This window comes from Peromyscus eremicus, chromosome 11, assembly GCF_949786415.1.
Source record: "Peromyscus eremicus chromosome 11, PerEre_H2_v1, whole genome shotgun sequence".
In the NCBI taxonomy this organism is placed as follows: Eukaryota; Metazoa; Chordata; class Mammalia; order Rodentia; family Cricetidae; genus Peromyscus; species Peromyscus eremicus.
In genome coordinates, this window is record NC_081427.1 from 52,977,302 (window position 1) to 52,998,495 (window position 21,194).

The following is a 21,194-nucleotide window of genomic DNA, read 5'->3' on the forward strand; positions in this document are numbered from 1 at the left end:
CATAGCCATTTAGCTCTGTCTCCCTGAGATGGCAGCCTTGGTGTCTCATGTGTGCTGGGAAGGGCCATGCGCCTTGTCTTCCTGCATTCAATCTTCCTCAGCCCCCCACTTCACAGCGAGGTCTCTGTGTGCTTACCCTCTCAGCAAACTGCCCAGCTTCATCGGTTTCACCCAGAGGCCCCAGTAGAACCCTGGAGAGATGACAGCATTTTTCCTCTCTCCACACACCGGAGGGGTAGACAGCACAGAACCGTGAAAAGGAACGTTTTTTTACTTAGTGTCTGAAGCTGTGGCTCTTTCAGAGCTGTGAGGTCATCTGTACCTGGAGGCACATAGCACCAGCTCAGCAGAGTGAGAAAAAGGTCCCTTGCTGGCAAGTGGTTCCTTGCTCACAGGCCTCTGGGCTCACTCACAGCTGGCCTGTCTCCCCGCTTTAAGGAGGAAGCTTTGTCTGTGTCTTTCCCCGTGTTCTCTCTTCCTCCGGGGCTGAGCCAAACACCCTGATGTATCTCACCCACATTGCTCAATTGCCCTGAAATGCCGAGAGAAAGAGCTACGATCTCCCCTGTTTGGACTGCCCTGAAATTGGTGAATAGTCACTACAATGCCAGCTCTTTTTCAAGATCGTGTTCTTAGATCATGTGCTACGAAGGGCACTGTGGCACTTGTCTGGCATTTCAGAGGTCAGCATTTTGTCCCAGGGAGGGGAGCGCGCCCTGGAGGCCTGATAGAGGCCCCAGTGTAGTGTTGGGCTCTGCCTGTACGTTCAGCTCAGCCCTGCGGCCTGGGCTCATTTACATGCACATGGTGCCTTCTCGCATTCCTGTTCAGTTCCACAGTCCTTCCTAGTGTTTGCTTTCTGCCCACATCATGGGTTTGGGTTTTTTTGCCATGAAAACCGAGCAAGGGAAATGTGTAAGGAAAAGCATTTTATCATCACCAAGATTTTACATAAGGAGGCATCATGTACCACTCATCTGGGCCCCAAGTAACCTCCCCCCTTTTAAAATAAGGAATAGTTTTATAAAGTGGCTACTTAAATCACTTCTAAAAGTCATGGAAGTGGAGGTTTTGTACAATGGGCTGTGCATGTGCCCAATTTTACCGTTCATTATAAAGAAAAAGAAAGTCTTATCTAAAGAATTTAAGTTCTATAGAAGGGGCAACTTCTCCAGGGTCTGTAGTCATAAAGGTGGATACTAACCATAATCCACCTGGGCAGCCATCACTGAGGCCCCGGATGGTCATATTCTTCTCTCCTACCCCACCTTCTCTGGAAGAAGTCATGCTCAGTGCACACAAAAAGGTTCTCCAGAGTTTTCTCTAATAGACTAGATCATTAATTAGTATTAGGGTGGTGGGGGATGTGGAATTCATGCTTGCTCTCCTGCCAAACCAATGAGACTCAGCCTGTGGTTCTTTTACTTAGACACTGAAGAAAGGATGCCACAACTAAAGTGGATTAAAGACTACTAGATGAGGGGCTGGAGAGATTGCTCAGTGGTTAAGAGCACTAGCTGCTTCTCTAGCGGTCCAGAGTTCAATTCCCAGCACCCACATGGCAGCTCACAACTGTCTGTGACTCCGGTGTCAGGGGACCCAACACCACCTCCTCTTCCTCCTCCTCCTCCTCCTCCTCCTCCTCCTCCTCCTCCTCCTCCTCCTTCTTGCCTCCTAGGTAGGACACTGCGTGCATGTGCTACACAAACAGACAGGCAAGCAGGAAAATTAATAAAAATTTTAAAAAATTACTAGCCTAGACCAATGAATATTCATGTTTGGAACTAGGATTGCTGGTTGCTGCCTTGGAAGAAGGCTTGCAGAATGACTCAGTGAGGTTATTTGCTGTCCAGTCTTGCTGCATTTCTCCAACCCTTGAAACATACTAGTCAACTGAAAAAGAACCGGAAACATAAAATTAGAAAAGCAAACATTTCTAGGAACATTTTTCAGCCTTTCCATAGGAAAGTTTCTTGTTTTTGTTTTGTTGTTGTTATTGTTGTTGTTTTGAGACAGGGTTTCTCTGTGTAACAGCCCTGGCTGTCCTAGAACTCAGAGATTTGCCTGCCTCTGCCTTCCAAGTACTGAGATCAAAGGCACTTGCCACCACGCCCAGCAAGATTTTTCTTTTTGTTTTATTATATCTTCAGGGAGGGACTTTGAGCCCATGTCCACCTACACTTTCCACTCATTCCCTATATTAATCATCTTTGGTTTTACTGAGTTATCCATAAAATGTAAAAGGTCTTGTGTGTTCCCTGTCATGGTAGGTATGAGGAAATTCAAGCTTTCTGCACTGGTCATTCTTTGACACACCTCGGAGTTATCAGACAGGTGGATATTTGAGCCCAGAGTGAAGAAACGTTGCCTTGTCTAGAGATACTGGTTTGTAATCCATTTGCGTGTTATGCATATTTAAAGCCCACAAGACAGATGCTGTACTGTAGAGGGAGGAGCATTAAGAACCCTAGAGGCAAGCCGGGCGGTGGTGGTGCACGCCTTTAATCCCAGCACTCGGGAGGCAGAGCCAGGCGGATCTCTGTGAGTTCGAGGCCAGCCTGGTCTACAGAGTGAGTTCCAGGAAAGGTGCAAAACTACACAGAGAAACTCTGTCTCGAAACCCCCCCCCCAAAAAAAAAGAACCCTAGAAGCTAAAGTCAAAGAGGAGGCTCCAGCAAGAGGGACTTGTTTCAGGAGTTTTGTTTGTTTAATCAGGTTTCTCTAAAATGTCACAATTTGGGTAAGGGATGTTGCTCAATGGTAAGCGCTTGCTTAGCATTCCCAAGACCTTGGGTTTGACAACCAGCATCAATGTGCAGGCATGTGCATGTGTGCACATGCACATGCACATATATACAGAGAGGGAGAGAGAGAGAGAGAACACAAATAAATAAATACAAATTGTTGGGTATCTTGACCTAATCTAGACATCATTTTCCAGAGTCAGTAATTTGTACAGTTTCCAGTCCAGTTAATAAATAAGCCTAAAAGCTTCCAATTTTCTCTAAGCATGATTAAATGTCAATGGAGAAGAAATACAGGCCTTGAGGCATTCTGCAACTTAGCATAATATGGAGATTCCCATTAGGAAAAAGAAAAGCCTTTATTAATACATTTTTAAAGTACAGTACTTCAATAGAGGACCAAGCTAGTGAGGGACCTTGAAGTTTAAGCTTCTTTGGCTTCATGTAAATCCATTTGATTGACAGCTAAAATCCCCGAGGTTTTCCAGGGATATTGTCGCTAAGCCACATCTTCCAATCCCATCCTTTTTACTTCGCTGGCTTGTTGAACCTTAACATTTATCTCTTTAGAATGCTACCCTGTTCACAGTTGCCATGGCATTATATCCTCAAGTCCAAAGCCTCCATAAACACCTTAGTTCTACCATCCCGCATTCTGTTATGCCTCTTATTTTGAAGCCATGCACAGATTTGATGAGCATCCTGCACCATTTTCATCCCGGTCAGGATTCAACAGGACAGAAGTGAACCTTGACACAGCCTGTCACAGACCTTCCTCCAGGTTGACACTAAAGAACACTACTTTCGTGACTGCCTGTAAATCCACCTAATTCTGCTATCCCACTGTTCCAAGACCCTGTTAAATGTCTCGTCAAAGCCCAGAGATACGCTGTCTACAGTATTTCCTCTTCAGCTAAGTAAAAGTATTTCCTCTTAATCAGGAAAGGAAATACAGTTTGAAATCTGGGGTTTAGAAATCAAAATCTTGTTTCGTTAATATCTCCAGGAAAGCCTTTTATTCCTTTACCGTCTTTCCTCTTTCAGTGTGCCTGCATTTAATCAGAAAAGGTAATGAACAAAAGAGATGATTTTGCTCCAAAGCAGGATTTCTCCTACTCACATCTGCCACCCATCTCTGTAAGACATGGCAACAGTCCCTGTGTTTGACAGGCATCAGCTGTCATAGCTGCAAAGATGTCATGTGTTGAACTGACCAAGCTAAGTGCAGTATAACCTAGTGTACTGAGTCTGGTTCTGGGTTTGCTGTATGGTTGTTAGTACTCTTCACGTGGCTTCCGGTTCATCTCGAAGCAGCCGGTTTCAAAGAACTGGTCATCATTTCCTTCCCCCTGCCGGCCTCTTAGATCCTTCTCACTGATCCCACCATTCACTGAATGATTGTGGATTGAGCATCACCAAGGACTGGGTATCTTAAGTCATCTGTTGCCCTTGAAGCCTGTCCTCAACATGATACTCATCACACAGGCCTGGAGCTGGGCTATGGGAAAACACGGGGGCTTCAGTTCTGTTGGGTAGCCTCACAGCTGCCGTGAAATCCTCCTATCTCCTGCCCTGCCCCATCTGTCTCCTTGACTGGCTCTCTCCAACTCTTGTCTTTATGTCCTTGTCTCACTGGGTACAGCATGCTGATGTTCTTCCAGAATAATTAGATTTTCACTCTCTGGCTTGCTTTCCTGATCTCATTAAATCATAGTTGTCTATCCAGTGATGGCTGTTGGCTGTCTTTCATGCTCTCTGACTTCCTCAGAATTCTCGGCAACCTTATTTGTTTTTGAGTCACTTTGAGTCACTTCCTGTATTTCATAGGAACTCTCTGGGAACAGGTAAAGAGATGGAAAGTAGGATAATATCCCTCAAGTCTTTTTACTTTCTCCTTGAATTAGGTGACTGTATATTTCATATTAAAAGTTACAAATTGGGGGCTGGAGAGTTGGCTCAGCAGTTAAGAGAACTGGCTGCTATTCCAGAGGACCTGGGTTCTGTTCCCAGCACCAACATGGTGGTTCTCATCCTTTTTGCCCTTCATAAGCACCAGGTGTGATGTGGTGCATATATATTTGTGCAGACAAAACACTCATACATATAAAGCAAAATAATCTAAAAACATTAAAATCATTAACATAAGTTAATAATTGAATAACCCCAGACACACACCTTTAGAATATACCATCATTTTGCCTCAACTCAGATAGACTAGATCTCAAAGATTAAAATGAACTGAACTTATTTTTAAATTTCCACTGTGAAAGACTTAGCAGTTTGGATTATTATTGATTTGCCCCCTAAAATGTAAATATGAAGAGTTCTCATGTACTCTGTGTGAAAGTTAGGAATGAGAGAATCCTTATTGTGCTGAAATTATGGTAATGAGGGTCTTTGTCAATTATTGGACAAGAACCCATATTTAAGAGAAATAAATAAAATGGGATAAGAAAAAAATGTAAAGGACCAATGAGATGGCGCCATAGGTAAAGGCACTGACCGCCACGCCTGTTGGCTTGGTTTGATTCCCCCCTTACTTCTTCCCAGGATCACATGTTATAAAGAGAACACCAACTCTAGCAAGTTGCCCTCTGACCTCCTCACACATACACCATGACACATACGTACCCAATATGAATGAATAAATAAATAAATGCAATAAAAATGAAACCTTATTCATGCTGGCTTTGGCCAGCAAATAATCTGAACAAAGATTTCCCCAAGGATGGCTGACATTTATAAGAAGAGATTTGATCAGTGATGCCCTTTACCCCCATGGGTACTTGCCATTTGCTGCATTAGTTTTCTTAGTTTCCAAAACAGGAGTTGACGCTTAACAGTTTTATGGAACAGTACTCAGTAAAGTCAGAGGAAAACAGCAACGCATTGTTATTTTGGTATTTTGTGACATCAACCACTGTACTCAGGATTGATAGTCTAACAAAAATGACTGTTCTCCTGCAATCTAATATAGGAAAGTTAGGCTTCTATACATTAATTACCTCTGCACACATACCCTTCACACTCCTAACTTTGGAATGATAGTATTCTGGAATTCATTGAGACAAGAAACCAAGGGCAAGGGCTCCGAGCCGATGGGTCAAGAACGGCCATTTGTTTTGGCCCTGAATCATTTGCATCTGGATATATAGCCCTTGTCACTTGATCCTCTGAACTGATGGGTGAGATTTGCTGAAACAGAAGTTTGGAGTGGATGGCATGATTTGCCTTTGCTGAGCCAAGACCAAGAAACACATGACCTTGATATTGAAAAAAGAAAACTGTTTCTGTAAACCATACTTGTTTTGGTTCTGATTCGGTTTTCCATATTTCCTTCCTTGGGAAGTAATGAATGGTATCTTGAAAAATGTGTAAGCCAAATGAGATCTTATTCACTCGCAGCCAGCTTGTCCCGAATCCACTGAGATTATGGAGAGAGCTGAGAGTCACACCTTGGAATTATTTATTTTGATTGTTTTTCACCTTGGAGTTAAGCTTAAATGGAGGAATGAATGTGGCTGCTGGTTTGTATAATTGCCAGACCACTTTGTCATCATGGCTTCAGTGGGAGCATTTGTATTTGGAGAGGACCAGGAACTTAGTGAGCGTGGGGGCCAGCATCTAGTAATTTATTGTAGTAGTGGGCAATCAATAACTTCCTGTCTCTTAGAGAGAAAAAAAAATCAAACTTTTTTTCTCCTGTGCCTATTGGGTTAAGAAAAGCAGGGCTTTATTCTTATTAGCTCTTTGAGAATTTTATACAATGTATTTTGATCATATTCACCCCCTCTCATAACTCCTCCCAGAGCTGCCCCTTTTCCCCACCGATTACCATCGTGTCCTCTGTTTCATTTTTTTTTAAAAATCCACTTTCTTCAAGGTATGCTGCCCATCTGTTCTTTGATGTGTGGCCTACCACTAGGTATGACCGACCGAGGGCCACATCTTCAAGAAAACTGGCAATCCCTTTCCTAGCAGCTATTACTTGTAATAGCTCCTTAGCTAGCAGTGAGACTTCACACCTAACGTCCTCTCCATGCTGGCATTTTGTCTGGCAGAGGCTAAGGTAAAGGTTTCTGACTCAGGGTGAAATGATGGATGCAGCTTTCTCCTGTGATAGCCTAGTATTTGTTAATGAGCACCTTTGCCTGGCAAACACCCAGAGGCAGTATTCAAATTATTTTATAACTGCTGCCATGTAAGCACCAATCACCCAGATGCTCCCTGGTTTTGAACCAGAGCGGGGTTCTGGAGCAAGGCTATATACATATGGGGAAAGGATTCTAGAGCAGAGGTCAGGAGGTGGCAGAGGGTACATATGGGGACTCAGGACAGAGGCTATCCACCTTCCAAAATGCAAGTTTGTCAATATTTTAATCAGAACCGTGGCCAAGTTTTTGATATTAGCCCTATGTAAAGTCAGTGATCCTGAAATAACTAATAATAGATGGGAGTGATGGATCAGTAATGACGTCACTTAACCCTTTTCTTCCTTTCTTTTTTACAAACCCAGATTGGGGAGCTCCTAAGCACCACCCACCCTGCCAACAAAGCCAGCCTCACCCTCTTCTGCCCTGAGGAGGGAGACTGGAAGAACTCCAACCTTGACAGACACAATCTCCAAGACTTCATCAACATTAAGCTCAACTCAGCTTCTATCTTGCCAGAAATGGAGGGACTTTCTGAGTTCACAGAGTATCTCTCCGAGTCTGTGGAAGTTCCTTCCCCCTTCGACATCCTGGAACCTCCCACCTCGGGTGGATTTCTCAAGCTCTCCAAGCCCTGCTGTTACATTTTCCCAGGGGGCCGGGGTGATTCTGCCCTGTTTGCCGTGAACGGATTCAATATGCTTATTAACGGAGGATCCGAAAGAAAATCTTGCTTCTGGAAGCTCATTCGGCACTTGGATCGTGTGGACTCCATCCTGCTCACCCACATTGGGGATGATAATCTGCCTGGCATCAACAGCATGCTGCAGCGGAAAATTGCGGAGCTGGAAGAGGAACGGTCCCAGGGCTCCACCAGCAACAGTGACTGGATGAAGAACCTCATCTCCCCTGACCTGGGGGTCGTGTTTCTCAACGTCCCCGAGAATCTGAAGAACCCAGAGCCCAACATCAAGATGAAGAGGAGCATAGAAGAAGCATGCTTCACCCTCCAGTACCTGAACAAACTGTCCATGAAACCGGAGCCCCTATTTAGAAGTGTAGGCAATACCATTGAGCCTGTCATTCTGTTCCAAAAAATGGGAGTGGGCAAACTCGAGATGTACGTGCTCAACCCAGTCAAGACTAGCAAGGAAATGCAGTATTTTATGCAACAGTGGACTGGTACCAACAAAGACAAGGCTGAACTGATCCTGCCCAATGGTCAAGAAGTAGATATCCCAATTTCCTACTTAACGTCAGTCTCATCTTTGATTGTGTGGCACCCAGCCAACCCTGCTGAGAAAATCATTCGAGTTCTGTTTCCTGGAAACAGCACCCAGTACAACATCCTGGAAGGACTAGAAAAACTCAAGCACCTAGACTTCCTAAAGCAGCCACTGGCCACCCAAAAAGATCTCACTGGCCAGGTGCCCACCCCCACAGCGAAACAAGTCAAATTGAAACAGAGGGCTGACAGCCGAGAAAGCCTGAAGCCAGCTGCCAAGCCACTCCCTAGTAAATCGGTGAGGAAGGAATCCAAAGAGGAAGCCCCTGAAGTCACAAAAACTAGCCAAGTGGAGAAAACACCCAAAGTGGAGAGCAAAGAGAAAGTAATAGTGAAAAAAGACAAGCCGGTGAAGACAGAAACCAAACCTTCAGTGACAGAAAAGGAGCTGGCCAGCAGAGAGGAGCAGTCCCCTGTGAAAGCCGAGGTGGCCGAGAAGCAAGCCACCGAGAGCAAGCCTAAAGTCACCAAAGAGAAGGTGGTGAAAAAAGAAACCAAGGCAAAACCCGAAGACAAGAAGGAGGAGAAGGAAAAGCCCAAGAAAGAAGTGGCTAAAAAGGAAGACAAAACGCCACTCAAGAAAGACGAGAAACCCAAAAAGGAAGAGGTCAAAAAGGAGGTCAAAAAAGAAATCAAAAAAGAGGAGAAGAAAGAGCTGAAGAAGGAGGTTAAGAAGGAGACACCGCTGAAGGAAGCCAAGAAGGAAGTCAAGAAAGAGGAAAAGAAAGAAGTTAAAAAGGAAGAGAAGGAACCCAAAAAGGAAATTAAGAAGATCTCCAAAGACATAAAGAAATCGACTCCTCTGTCAGAAGCAAAAAAACCAGCTGCGTTAAAACCCAAAGTAGCCAAGAAAGAAGAGTCCACCAAGAAGGAGCCTGCTGCTGCTAGCAAGCTCAAGGACAAGGGGAAAGTTAAAGTCGTTAAGAAGGAAGGCAAGACCACAGAGGCAGCTGCCACAGCCGTGGGCACTGCGGCCACTGCGGCTGCTGCTGTGGCAGCGGCTGGGATAGCGGCCGGTGGTCCTGCCAAAGAACTTGAAGCCGAGAGGTCCCTTATGTCATCCCCTGAGGATCTAACCAAGGACTTTGAGGAGTTAAAGGCTGAGGAGATCGATGTGGCGAAGGACATCAAGCCTCAGCTGGAGCTCATTGAAGACGAAGAGAAACTGAAGGAAACTGAGCCGGTGGAAGCCTACGTCATCCAGAAAGAGACAGAAGTCAGCAAAGGTTCCGCTGAGTCACCTGACGAGGGGATCACTACCACCGAAGGGGAGGGGGAGTGTGAGCAAACCCCCGAGGAGCTGGAGCCAGTCGAGAAGCAGGGAGTGGATGACATTGAGAAATTTGAAGACGAAGGAGCTGGTTTTGAAGAATCCTCCGAGACGGGAGACTATGAAGAGAAGGCGGAAACTGAGGAGGCTGAGGAGCCAGAAGAGGATGGGGAAGACAATGTGAGCGGAAGTGCCTCTAAGCACAGCCCCACGGAAGATGATGAATGTGCAAAGGCTGAGGCGGACGTGCACATCAAGGAGAAGAGGGAGTCTGTGACCAGCGGTGATGACCGGGCGGAAGAAGACATGGATGAAGCACTTGAGAAAGGAGAAGCTGAACAGTCTGAGGAGGAGGGTGAAGAGGAGGACAAAGCAGAAGATGCCAGAGAAGAAGACTATGAGCCTGAAAAGGCTGAGGCTGAAGATTATGTCATGGCCGTGGTTGACAAGGCTGCAGAGGCTGGTGTTGCTGAGGAGCAGTACGGATTCCTGAGCACACCAACCAAGCAACCTGGAGCCCAGTCTCCTGGCCGAGAACCCGCGTCTTCAATTCATGACGAGACTCTACCTGGAGGCTCAGAGAGTGAGGCCACTGCTTCTGATGAGGAGAACCGAGAAGACCAGCCCGAAGAATTCACTGCCACTTCTGGATATACTCAGTCTACCATTGAGATATCTAGTGAGCCTACTCCAATGGATGAGATGTCTACTCCTCGCGATGTGATGAGTGATGAGACCAACAATGAGGAGACCGAGTCCCCATCTCAGGAGTTCGTAAACATTACCAAATATGAGTCTTCGCTGTATTCTCAGGAATACTCCAGACCCGTTGTGGCATCATTCAATGGATTGTCAGAGGGGTCAAAAACGGATGCCACGGATGGGAAGGATTACAATGCTTCCGCCTCCACCATATCACCACCTTCATCCATGGAAGAAGACAAATTCAGCAAGTCTGCTCTGCGTGACGCTTACTGCGCGGAGGAGAAAGAAGTGAAAGCCAGTGCCGTGTTGGACATCAAAGATGTTTCAGATGAGAGACTTAGCCCATCCAAGAGCCCATCCCTGAGTCCTTCTCCACCATCACCCATAGAGAAGACTCCCCTGGGTGAACGCAGTGTGAATTTCTCCCTGACACCCAATGAGATTAAAGTCTCTGCAGAGGCAGAAGCGACATCAGTCTCTCCTGGAGTGACCCAAGCAGTAATTGAGGAACACTGTGCCAGTCCTGAGGAGAAGACCCTGGAAGTAGCATCGCCATCTCAGTCTGTGACTGGCAGTGCTGGCCACACACCTTACTACCAATCTCCCACCGATGAGAAGTCCAGTCACCTACCTACAGAAGTCACTGAAAAGCCACAGGCAGTGCCAGCGGGTTTTGAATTCAGTGAGGCCAAAGACGAGCATGAGAGAGCTTCCATAAGCCCCATGGATGAGCCTGTGCCTGACTCGGAGTCTCCTATTGAGAAAGTTCTGTCTCCCTTACGCAGCCCTCCTCTTATTGGATCTGAGTCTGCATATGACGACTTCCTCACTGCTGATAGCAAGGCTCTTGGCCGATGTACCGAAAGCCCCTTTGAAGGAAAGGATGGGAAGCAAGGCTTCCCAGACAAAGAAAGCCCAGTGTCTGACGTGACTTCCACTGGTCTTTACCAAGACAAACAGGAAGGGAAAAGCACAGGCTTCATACCCATAAAGGAAGACTTTGGTCCAGAAAAGAAAACCAATGATGTTGAAATCATGAGTTCTCAATCAGCTCTGGCTTTGGATGAAAGGAAATTAGGAGGAGATGTGTCTCCAACACAAATAGATGTCAGTCAGTTTGGCTCATTCAAAGAAGACACCAAGATGTCCATTTCAGAAGGCACCGTCTCAGACAAATCAGCCACTCCTGTGGATGAGGGTGTGGCAGAAGATACTTACTCTCACATGGAGGGTGTGGCCTCAGTCTCTACTGCCTCTGTGGCCACAAGCTCATTTCCAGAGCCAACCACAGATGACGTGTCTCCTTCTCTGCATGCTGAAGTGGGCTCCCCACATTCCACAGAGGTAGACGACTCTCTCTCAGTATCTGTTGTGCAAACACCTACCACTTTCCAGGAAACAGAAATGTCTCCATCTAAAGAAGAGTGCCCAAGACCAATGTCAATTTCTCCTCCAGACTTTTCCCCTAAGACAGCCAAGTCCAGGACACCAGTTCAAGATCACCGATCCGAACAGTCTTCAATGTCTATTGAATTTGGCCAGGAATCACCTGAGCACTCCCTTGCTATGGACTTTAGTCGACAGTCTCCAGATCACCCTACTGCGGGTGCGAGTATGCTTCACATCACCGAAAATGGGCCAACTGAAGTGGACTATAGTCCTTCTGATATCCAGGATTCTAGTTTGTCACATAAGATCCCACCAATGGAGGAGCCATCCTACACCCAAGATAATGATCTGTCTGAGCTCATCTCTGTATCTCAGGTGGAGGCTTCCCCATCCACCTCTTCTGCTCACACCCCTTCTCAGATAGCCTCTCCTCTTCAGGAAGACATTCTCTCTGATGTTGTTCCTCCCAGAGACATGTCCTTATATGCCTCACTCACCTCCGAGAAAGTGCAAAGTCTGGAAGGAGAGAAGCTCTCTCCAAAATCCGATATTTCTCCACTCACCCCACGAGAGTCCTCACCTTTATATTCACCTGGCTTTTCAGATTCTACCTCTGCAGCCACAGAGAATGCGGCAGGTCGCCAAACCTCTTCCCCACCATTGGATGCTGCTTCTGCAGAGCCCTATGGCTTCCGTGCCTCCATGTTATTTGATACAATGCAACATCATCTGGCCTTGAATAGAGACTTGACCACATCTAGTGTGGAGAAGGACAGCGGGGGGAAGACACCCGGCGACTTTAGCTATGCCTATCAAAAGCCCGAGAAAACCACCAGATCTCCAGATGAAGAAGATTATGACTATGAATCATATGGGAAAACCACCCGGACCCCCGATGTGGGTGGCTATTACTATGAGAAGACAGAGAGAACCATGAAGTCCCCATGTGACAGTGGGTACTCCTATGAGACCATCGAGAAGACCATCAAGCCCCCAGAAGATGGCGGCTACGCCTGTGAAATTACTGAGAAAACCACAAGGACCCCTGAAGAGGGTGGTTATTCATATGAGATCAGCGAGAAGACAACCCGGACCCCTGAAGTGAGTGGCTACACCTACGAAAAGACTGAGAGATCTAGAAGGCTCCTGGATGACATTAGCAATGGCTATGATGACTCTGAGGATGGTGGCCACACACTTGGAGACTGTAGCTACTCCTATGAAACCACTGAGAAAATTACCAGCTTCCCTGAGTCTGAAAGCTATTCCTATGAGACATCTACAAAAACAACACGGAGTCCAGACACTGAGACATACTGTTATGAGACCATGGAGAAGATCACCAAGACCCCACAGGCATCCACATACTCCTATGAGACGTCAGACCGATGCTACACTACAGAAAAGAAGTCCCCCTCCGAGGCACGCCAGGATGTTGATTTATGTCTCGTGTCCTCCTGTGAATACAAGCATCCCAAGACGGAGCTCTCGCCTTCCTTCATTAATCCAAATCCTCTGGAGTGGTTTGCCAGTGAAGAGTCCACTGAAGATTCTGAGAAGCCCCTCACTCAGGCCGGAGGAGCCCCTCCACCTTCAGGAGGGAAGCAGCAGGGCCGACAATGTGATGAAACCCCACCCACCTCAGTCAGTGAGTCAGCCCCATCCCAGACCGACTCTGATGTTCCCCCAGAGACGGAAGAGTGCCCCTCCATCACAGCTGATGCCAACATTGACTCTGAAGACGAGTCAGAAACCATCCCCACCGACAAAACGGTCACATACAAACACATGGACCCACCTCCAGCCCCCATGCAAGACCGAAGCCCTTCTCCTCGCCACCCTGACGTGTCCATGGTGGACCCAGAGGCCTTGGCCCTGGAGCAGAACCTAGGCAAAGCTCTGAAGAAGGACCTGAAAGAGAAGGCCAAGACCAAGAAGCCGGGCACCAAGACCAAGTCCTCTTCTCCTGTAAAGAAGGGTGATGGGAAGTCCAAGCCCTTGGCAGCATCCCCCAAACCAGGAGCCTTGAAGGAATCCTCTGACAAGGTGTCCAGAGTGGCTTCTCCCAAGAAGAAAGAATCTGTGGAAAAGGCTACAAAGGCCACCACCACTCCTGAGGTCAAAGCCACACGTGGGGAAGAGAAAGACAAGGAGACAAAGAATGCCGCCAATGCCTCCGCATCCAAGTCAGCGAAGACTGCAACAGCAGGTAGGTGGGGGTATCCCTTTACAGACCATGGTTGTGTTTGCACTTGACACTTGTCTGCTTCTCTGTTTGGCGTTTTGCTGGGAAGAGCAGGGAGCAGGGACTGTTCTTCACCTTCCCTCTGCCTTCCTCTTCTGCCTAAAGGTACACCTCTTAGCCCAATGTGGCTCCCAGGCTTAGAGAAAGCAGAGTACATGGTCCAGGGCTGCTGGAATCCATCAGGCTGCAAGCCTGGTTGCAAACTTTCAAAAGTAAGAACGTGTGTCTCTGGCTGTTCAGGGAGACTTCAGGCACATTGGCCCTAAAAATCACATTGAGATGATAGGCCAGGAGCTCCCAAAGGCCTAGAGCAAACTGGAGGTTCCCTAGCAAACTTGGAATGTTCAGTCTAGGCACAATATTTATTTCTTCTGGAAAGTTTAAAATGTACAGTTGTTTTTTTTTTTTTTTTCGAGACAGGGTTTCTCTGTGTAGCTTTGCGCCTTTTCCGGGAACTCACTTGGTAGCCCAGGCTGGCCTCGAACTCACAGAGATCCGCCTGGCTCTGCCTCCCGAGTGCTGGGATTAAAGACATGCGCCACCACCGCCCGGCTAAAATGTACAGTTTTTAAATTTACATTTTTTTAAAAGCCATCATTTGGTCAGCATGTGCCGATTGAAACATCTGCTGTGTTTTCTTACCTACTCATGAACAGAGTAATTCCAGTTGACCATTAGTCTAATACAAAGAGAAGGGTGCATTAAAGGCTGTTTCTTCTTCCTTCCTACCCATGGCCTCACTAACACAGTGCTTTTCCAGACTGGATTTCAACTCGACGGGAGCTAAATAAAGAAGTCTAAATAAAGTAAATAAATAAACTAAATAAAGTCTGAGGGCTCCCGATTTGCCACTGACACACAGCAGTCTCCATTTCTTAGCAGCGACTTGAGGCTTTCGGTTTGTGAGATAGGTTCTAGCCTCATAGCCCTGGCTGGTTATGGTTTTGTGATCCTCCAGCCTCTACCTCCTGTTCTGGGATCACAGGAGTGCACCACCAGAACCAGTGTGAGCAGGCTTTTGACGGAACGGCTCCTGGACAGCAGAATTCCTCCTGTTGCTTTAATCACATCTAGTAATACACTTTGTTTGCATCCCATAATTACCCAGACATCTTCAATCACAAAATAATACACATTTACCCAAATGTGTAAAGCAAAAACTTAATTTAAGCATTTCCTTGATATATGAGGGAAAATCCAAGAGACCAACTTCTGGGGCTTTCAAATCCAGCACCCTTTAGGACATATTAATTAGTTCCAGCCTCAGGTTTTTATTTTGACATTAGATTTCGTCAGGCTTGGCACTTACATAATTCAAATAGAAAACAAACTGAATTTGGTCATGATCAGATTAAACATAAAACCACCAGATAATTAACTCCCTGTTTTAGAAGAGTTGACAACCATCTTATACTTAGGAGAAGGCATGGAATTCATCTAAATAAGATCTAAATAGGAAGAAAAACAAAACAAAACAAAACAGCACAGCTGAAATTTGCTAAAACACTAGCTCATATAACTGATTAATTGTTTTTTCTTTTGGCATCTAAAGAGGTAAAGACAGTGCTGTTGAGATAGTTTTGTGGGTAAATGCACTTGCCACTCAAGCCTGGCGACCTGAGTTCAATCTCTGGGTGCCAATGTGGGAAGTTAGCCCCTCTGATCCCCACATGTATTCTGGCATGCATGTGCCCCTGTACTCATTCACACTCAGATTTCTAAAACAGGCAAAAGGAATCATAAATTGACTTTGAAAACAAACCTAAGTGGGCATTTGATAGCTTTGATGCTTGGTATATTTGGGTAAAACATTTATCGATGATAAGGATTTTCCTGTTCAAGGGAAAATTGTAGACATCGTGATGGCTAATTCATTACATCATAGAGGATACTGCGAACACCTGATCCCCCTCTTGCCACTTCTGTGATTATAGGTGTGTGCTGCCGTGGCTGGCTTCTAAGTCAGAATTCTTAGGGGGTCCTCAAATGGATAGCTTGAGGCTTTTCAGCCCAGAGTCTCTCTCTCTCTCTCTCTCTCTCTCTCTCTCTCTCTCTCTCTCTCTCTTTCTCTCTCTCTCTCTCTCTCTCTCACACACACACACACACACACACACACACACACACGGTCTCCCAACTTACTTATAAAATGAATTCACTTATCTAAATACAACTCTAGCCCATTCTCACCATCTCCACCCCCCAAAGTAAAATGGGAGAGTTGATGGAATTCACAGGTGTTTTGACTTTGGGACGGGCAGTTTTTAAACTTCCCCATGGAGAAAGGAAAGAATCAGCATGTAGACTCTAGCTGTTTTGAATGGCTTTGCAGCAGTGACCTGAAAACCACTATCATTTGAATCATCTGGGCTGAGCAGATAGCGGTGTCTAGGGCCTGTAACAGTTAGGTCAGATTCAGCAAGGTGAGGCCTGCATCAATAATCATCTGCAGTGATTCTGACTATGTGGCAGAGTGCTCTTCCTTCCTTCTACTAGTGTTTCCAGAATACTACACCAAACAGGGGTGTTGCTAGTCATTTTTTTTTTTTACTCTTTTGGCTCTTTGCTCTTTTGGGGGCCCACCACCCAGATCCTAAATAAACCACACACATGGAGGTTTATACTTATTATAAATGCCTGGCCTTAGCTCAGCTTATTTCTAGCCTGCTTTTCTTAACTTAAATTATCCCATCTACCTTTTACCTCTGGGTTTTTTCCTTTTCTTACTTCTGTATATCTTACTCTTACTCTGTGGCTGGCTGTGTAGCTGAGTGGCTGGCCCCTAGTGTCCTCCACTCCTTGTTTTCTTGCTTCTCCTTCTTTTTCCTCCCAGATTTTCCTTTCTATTTATCCTCTCTGCCTGCCAGCCCTGCCTATCCTTTCTCCTGCCTCGCTATTGGCCATTCAGCTCTTTATGAGACCAATCAGGTGTTTTAGACAGGCAAAGCAACACAGCTTCACAGAGTTAAACAAATGCAACATAAAAGAATGCAACACATATTTGCATCATTAAACAAATGTTCCACAGCCTAAACAAATATAACACATCTTAAAATAATATTCTACAACACAGGGGTGCCCAGGCACTTTGGGGGCTCATCCAAATCTTGGCTTTTCCCAGCTCTTTCTGATTTAGGCTGGGAATTTTGGCTGCCAAGTGTTTGCCCAGGCTGATCTGGCATGGTTGGTTACCTAAAGCCTAGTCTTTCTGGACCCTCCTTTTGCCAAAGATTGGTGTCCAACCCTGTCTAGGGAGAGACATTTACACTTTCTAAGGAGAGTGGGCTAGCCCATCCATTTACTGGATAAGCTTGAGGTGCTGAGGACCCTATGGACCATATGGGGTTGAGGTCTGAACTGCTTTCTAGATCAAATGTTAGGGAATCCCATTGAGCTTTTTTATTTTTTTAATAAGAGACCCTAAAAAGGATTATTAAAGTCACTAAACTATGGTTTGCCAAATACAAATGCTTCCTTTGGATTTTTAAAATGTTTACATATGCACTTACCTAGTATTTATTAAAGATGAAAATCTGCATACTGGTAAAGTGAGTGTACTTTTCATTTTTTACATGAAGAATTAAATTCTAGCTGAATACTTGATACTGTGGAATGGAGAGTATCATCAACGTTTTTCAGACTTGACCAATAGTCTTGTTTTATAATCATCTCTGCTGAGAATATTGCCTCACATAAGTATGTAGTACAGAATGGCAGAAGTATGTGTAGAGCCATTTCAGAAATTATTTTGCAGCTCCAACCCAAAATTTGTTGAACAATTTTCTTTTCTGAAGCCCAAGTCATTAATTCAAATAGCAGTGTTTTATTTTTAAATCAAATGTTCTAGCACAAGCCAATCCAAAGATACACTCATATGATATGTACATGCTGAGGTGGTGGTAGCAAACTATGAGAAGTCTGTCTTCCGGTAATTAAACCATTATGTTTCTACAAGAGCAGTGTGTTTCAGACACCATCCATTGCCACCACACAGTAGGGCGGCAAGCACAGTGCACAGTGGGCATGCCTTGGTCCAGAACCAAGGCTGCAGCTGAAGTTATGTGAGCCAGGCCGGCAAACACTGCCAGAAGAGGCCCCATGTACTCATCTGGTTTTGAATTAATTTCTGGTCATTGGTGACCAGAAGCCTCTTCCTATTGAAACATGGTTATTGAGCCATCCACATTTAGTTGTTCAGTCCATATGGGCATCAGAACCCATGGTTTAAGCCACCATCTTATAGTGCTTTTCAAATTAAAATGCACATCAGTAGATCCTTGAGTGGAGAGTACTACTATACTACCTAATTCCTTCTTTTGAAAAGCCCTGAAAACTCTTTTTAACTTCCTAATGGGTTGTCTGCAAAGGGAAGCCATCTCATCCTCCATTTTTCTTATTGAGATGATTAACGACCATGGTCTATTTTCTCAAATTCCCAGTGTCTGATGCCCTGTACAAGGCTCCATCTGGGGACAAGTAGATGCATTGGTGTCTTCACACTGCTATGACCCTTGCTTTGTCTTTGTTACCAAAGGACCAGGAACCACTAAGACGGCCAAGTCATCCACCGTGCCTCCAGGCCTGCCTGTGTATTTGGACCTGTGCTATATTCCCAACCACAGCAATAGTAAGAATGTTGACGTGGAATTTTTCAAGAGAGTGAGGTCATCTTACTACGTGGTGAGTGGAAATGACCCTGCTGCTGAGGAGCCCAGCCGGGCTGTCCTGGATGCCTTGTTGGAAGGGAAGGCTCAATGGGGAAGCAACATGCAGGTAAGAGCACAAGGCTCACATCTGAGCTGCACTTGAGCTAGGGCTAGAGGCAAAGAGGCGGAACCATGTTTAAATAGGCATCTTTGTGATTATGGATTCGTATGCGGTGTCTCCTGAATGTTGTATGTGAAATATACTGCACAGAAAGTCAGCTTAACATACAGAAGATAGCCCAGAGTAGACCTCTTTTGTTTGTTTGTTTGTTTGTTTGTTTGTTTTCAAGACAGGGTTTCTCTGTGTAGCAGCCTGTCCTGGAACTCACTCTGTAGACCAGGCTGGCCTTGAACTCACAGAGATCCCCCGGCCTCTGCCTCCTGAGTGCTGGGATTAAAGGTGTGTGCTACCATGCCCGGCCCAAAGTAAAATTCTCGATAGGCCCACCATCAGTGGCAGAGGAGGAGAAACACCTTACCTAAGACAAGAGTTCGTGTAAAATGACCTGAAATGAATCGCTCTTCCTCCAGCGTGTTGAGTATTGTCCGTGTGGATCAAAGTTGTCCTGTGTCTGTGGAATTGCTACTAAGGAATTGTTTTTACTTACTTGTGTTTCACCTGTAGACTAAAACCGGGAACATGGTCACTGGGCTAGGAACATGGGGATCAAGTCTCCAGGTGGAATTTCAGAGTGGTGTCATTGTTTATTCAACATCAGACCCTCAGATCTGGCCATGAACCACCCAGTCTCTATGTCTCTATTGGGCTGTGATTACTGGTTATCTGGTTTATGGGTTGTTTTTTTTTTTTTTTGTTTTTTGTTTTGCATATAATCACCTAGCAACCTGTGTTGGAATCTTGAATAAGATTAATTTATAATATTTCCGTAGTATTCACATGAGAAGTATCAATCAGCACCCCACTCCTATATCACATAGTCTTTGTTTTCAGGCCAAGGGGTGGCCTTCTGAGGGTTTTAAGCTGTAATAACTAAAAGTCCTTGTACTAAATATGGAGTATAGTCCAGACAACATTTCCCCCATGTTAAGGGAAATATGAGAAGCTGTAGCTAATCCAAACACTTCTTAACACTACATACAGCACTGAAAAACCAACAGTGAAATTTAGATGAATGAACTGACAAGTCCCCAGCTGATTTAGAGTCTAGTTTCCAACTCCTCCCTTCAATGGAAAAAAAAAAAAAACTTTTATTTTTACAGCTTGGTTGTGGTTCCTGGAAAGTATCAGTTGAAAACTTCATTTGCATTTTTTGGGGGAAAACCTTTATCCTTCGTCCCCTTCTTGTAGGGCTCCAACCAATGCCTCGCTCTGTTTTGACTTCCGGCATCTCTCTCTGCCCTTTAAATATCCCCTTTTCTCCCCCTCTGTAGGTGACTCTGATCCCGACACATGACTCAGAGGTGATGAGAGAATGGTACCAGGAGACCCACGAGAAGCAGCAAGACCTCAACATCATGGTTCTAGCAAGCAGCAGTACAGTGGTCATGCAGGACGAGTCCTTCCCAGCATGCAAGATAGAACTGTAGAAACCGAAGCCGGCCACACCACAGGATTTGAACTTTGTTTCCAGAAATTCTTGAATTTGAAACTACCTTTTCTAAAACGTCCATTCATCTAATTAAGTCACTGAACAATTACCTGCCAAATGCTATACTGTGTCATGTGATGCAAGTCACTAATATTTCTCAGTCTTTGCTGATCGCTAAGGGAAGTAACCATATTCCCACAATAGGATTCAAGTTACTGCAAAATTACCTACCCCCCTGTTCATCTCTGCTGAACATTTGGAAGCCATGCACTCGCGCACCCAACTGACTTCTGCTAGGTATTGGTATTTGTCTTAGAGAGAGAAAGAGAGAGGGAAAGAGAGGCAGAGGGAGGGAAGGGAGAGAGGGGGGAGCGAGGGACAAAGAGAATGCAGGAGAGAGAGAATGAGAGAGAAAGAATGAGAAAGGAAAAGAATGCAAGAGAAGGCGATGTAATGGTGAAGAGTTCTCATGTGATGCCCAGGGAGAAAGAGTGGGCAGGATGGGGCATATGGAAGACACCAGCAACTAGGTCTGCATTTTCTCTGACAGCAGCCGTTCTGTGGTCTACACCGGTGAAGTGTTCTGTTTTCATCAGAGTCATCAGAAAGAGTCTGAATCTCCTAAAGCATGTTTCTAAAGAACAGAAAGAATGAAGCCTGTTATGAGGGCATGAGATTTTTTTCACGCCTTAATTAAATCAACGCCTTTCCTATAAAGGCTGCCCACGGCATAATGTAGCAAGTGTAGACTGGACATGTGAGTGGCTGGAACCCCAGTCAGAACTCTCCGACTTTTCCAACACCATGAGTAGGTTGATCTAAGGCATGCTCCCAGCACTTGTCCACCCACTTAGTCCACACCAAGTCAACCTGCATGCAGCAACACCCAAGTCCACCCCAGTTAACTGAAGCAAATACCAAAGCAGTTGGGAGTACATATGGGAGACATTTTGCCTTAGGAAGTGACTTGAATGTACAAAGATACTTGATGCACTTATTTTTTATTGTGAGACAGCAAGTTTTTCAAACATCCATGTAGGATTGTAGATACTCCAGGTAAAGGAGCCTGTGGGGAGGGAAGGTACTAGAAGCTCATCTGATTGGTTCAACGGTTTAGTGCTGAGTCATGCTTGCTGAAGACCACCACTTCCG

General features: G+C 45.5%; 1 protein-coding gene across 2 annotated transcripts in view; it reads left to right on the forward strand.

Moving 5' to 3' along the window:
- The window catches only part of Map1b (microtubule associated protein 1B), a 97,379-nt gene extending 76,509 nt beyond the window's left edge, over positions 1-20,870 (forward strand). For both annotated transcript variants that reach the window (XM_059276236.1, XM_059276237.1), the window contains 3 exons: positions 7,261-13,753; positions 18,321-18,559; positions 19,885-20,870. In XM_059276236.1, coding sequence (XP_059132219.1) covers positions 7,261-13,753; positions 18,321-18,559; positions 19,885-20,040 — 6,888 coding nt within the window. In that variant the 3' untranslated portion in view covers positions 20,041-20,870. The remainder of the gene's footprint in view (positions 1-7,260; positions 13,754-18,320; positions 18,560-19,884) is intronic.
- The last annotated feature ends 324 nt before the right edge of the window (positions 20,871-21,194 follow it).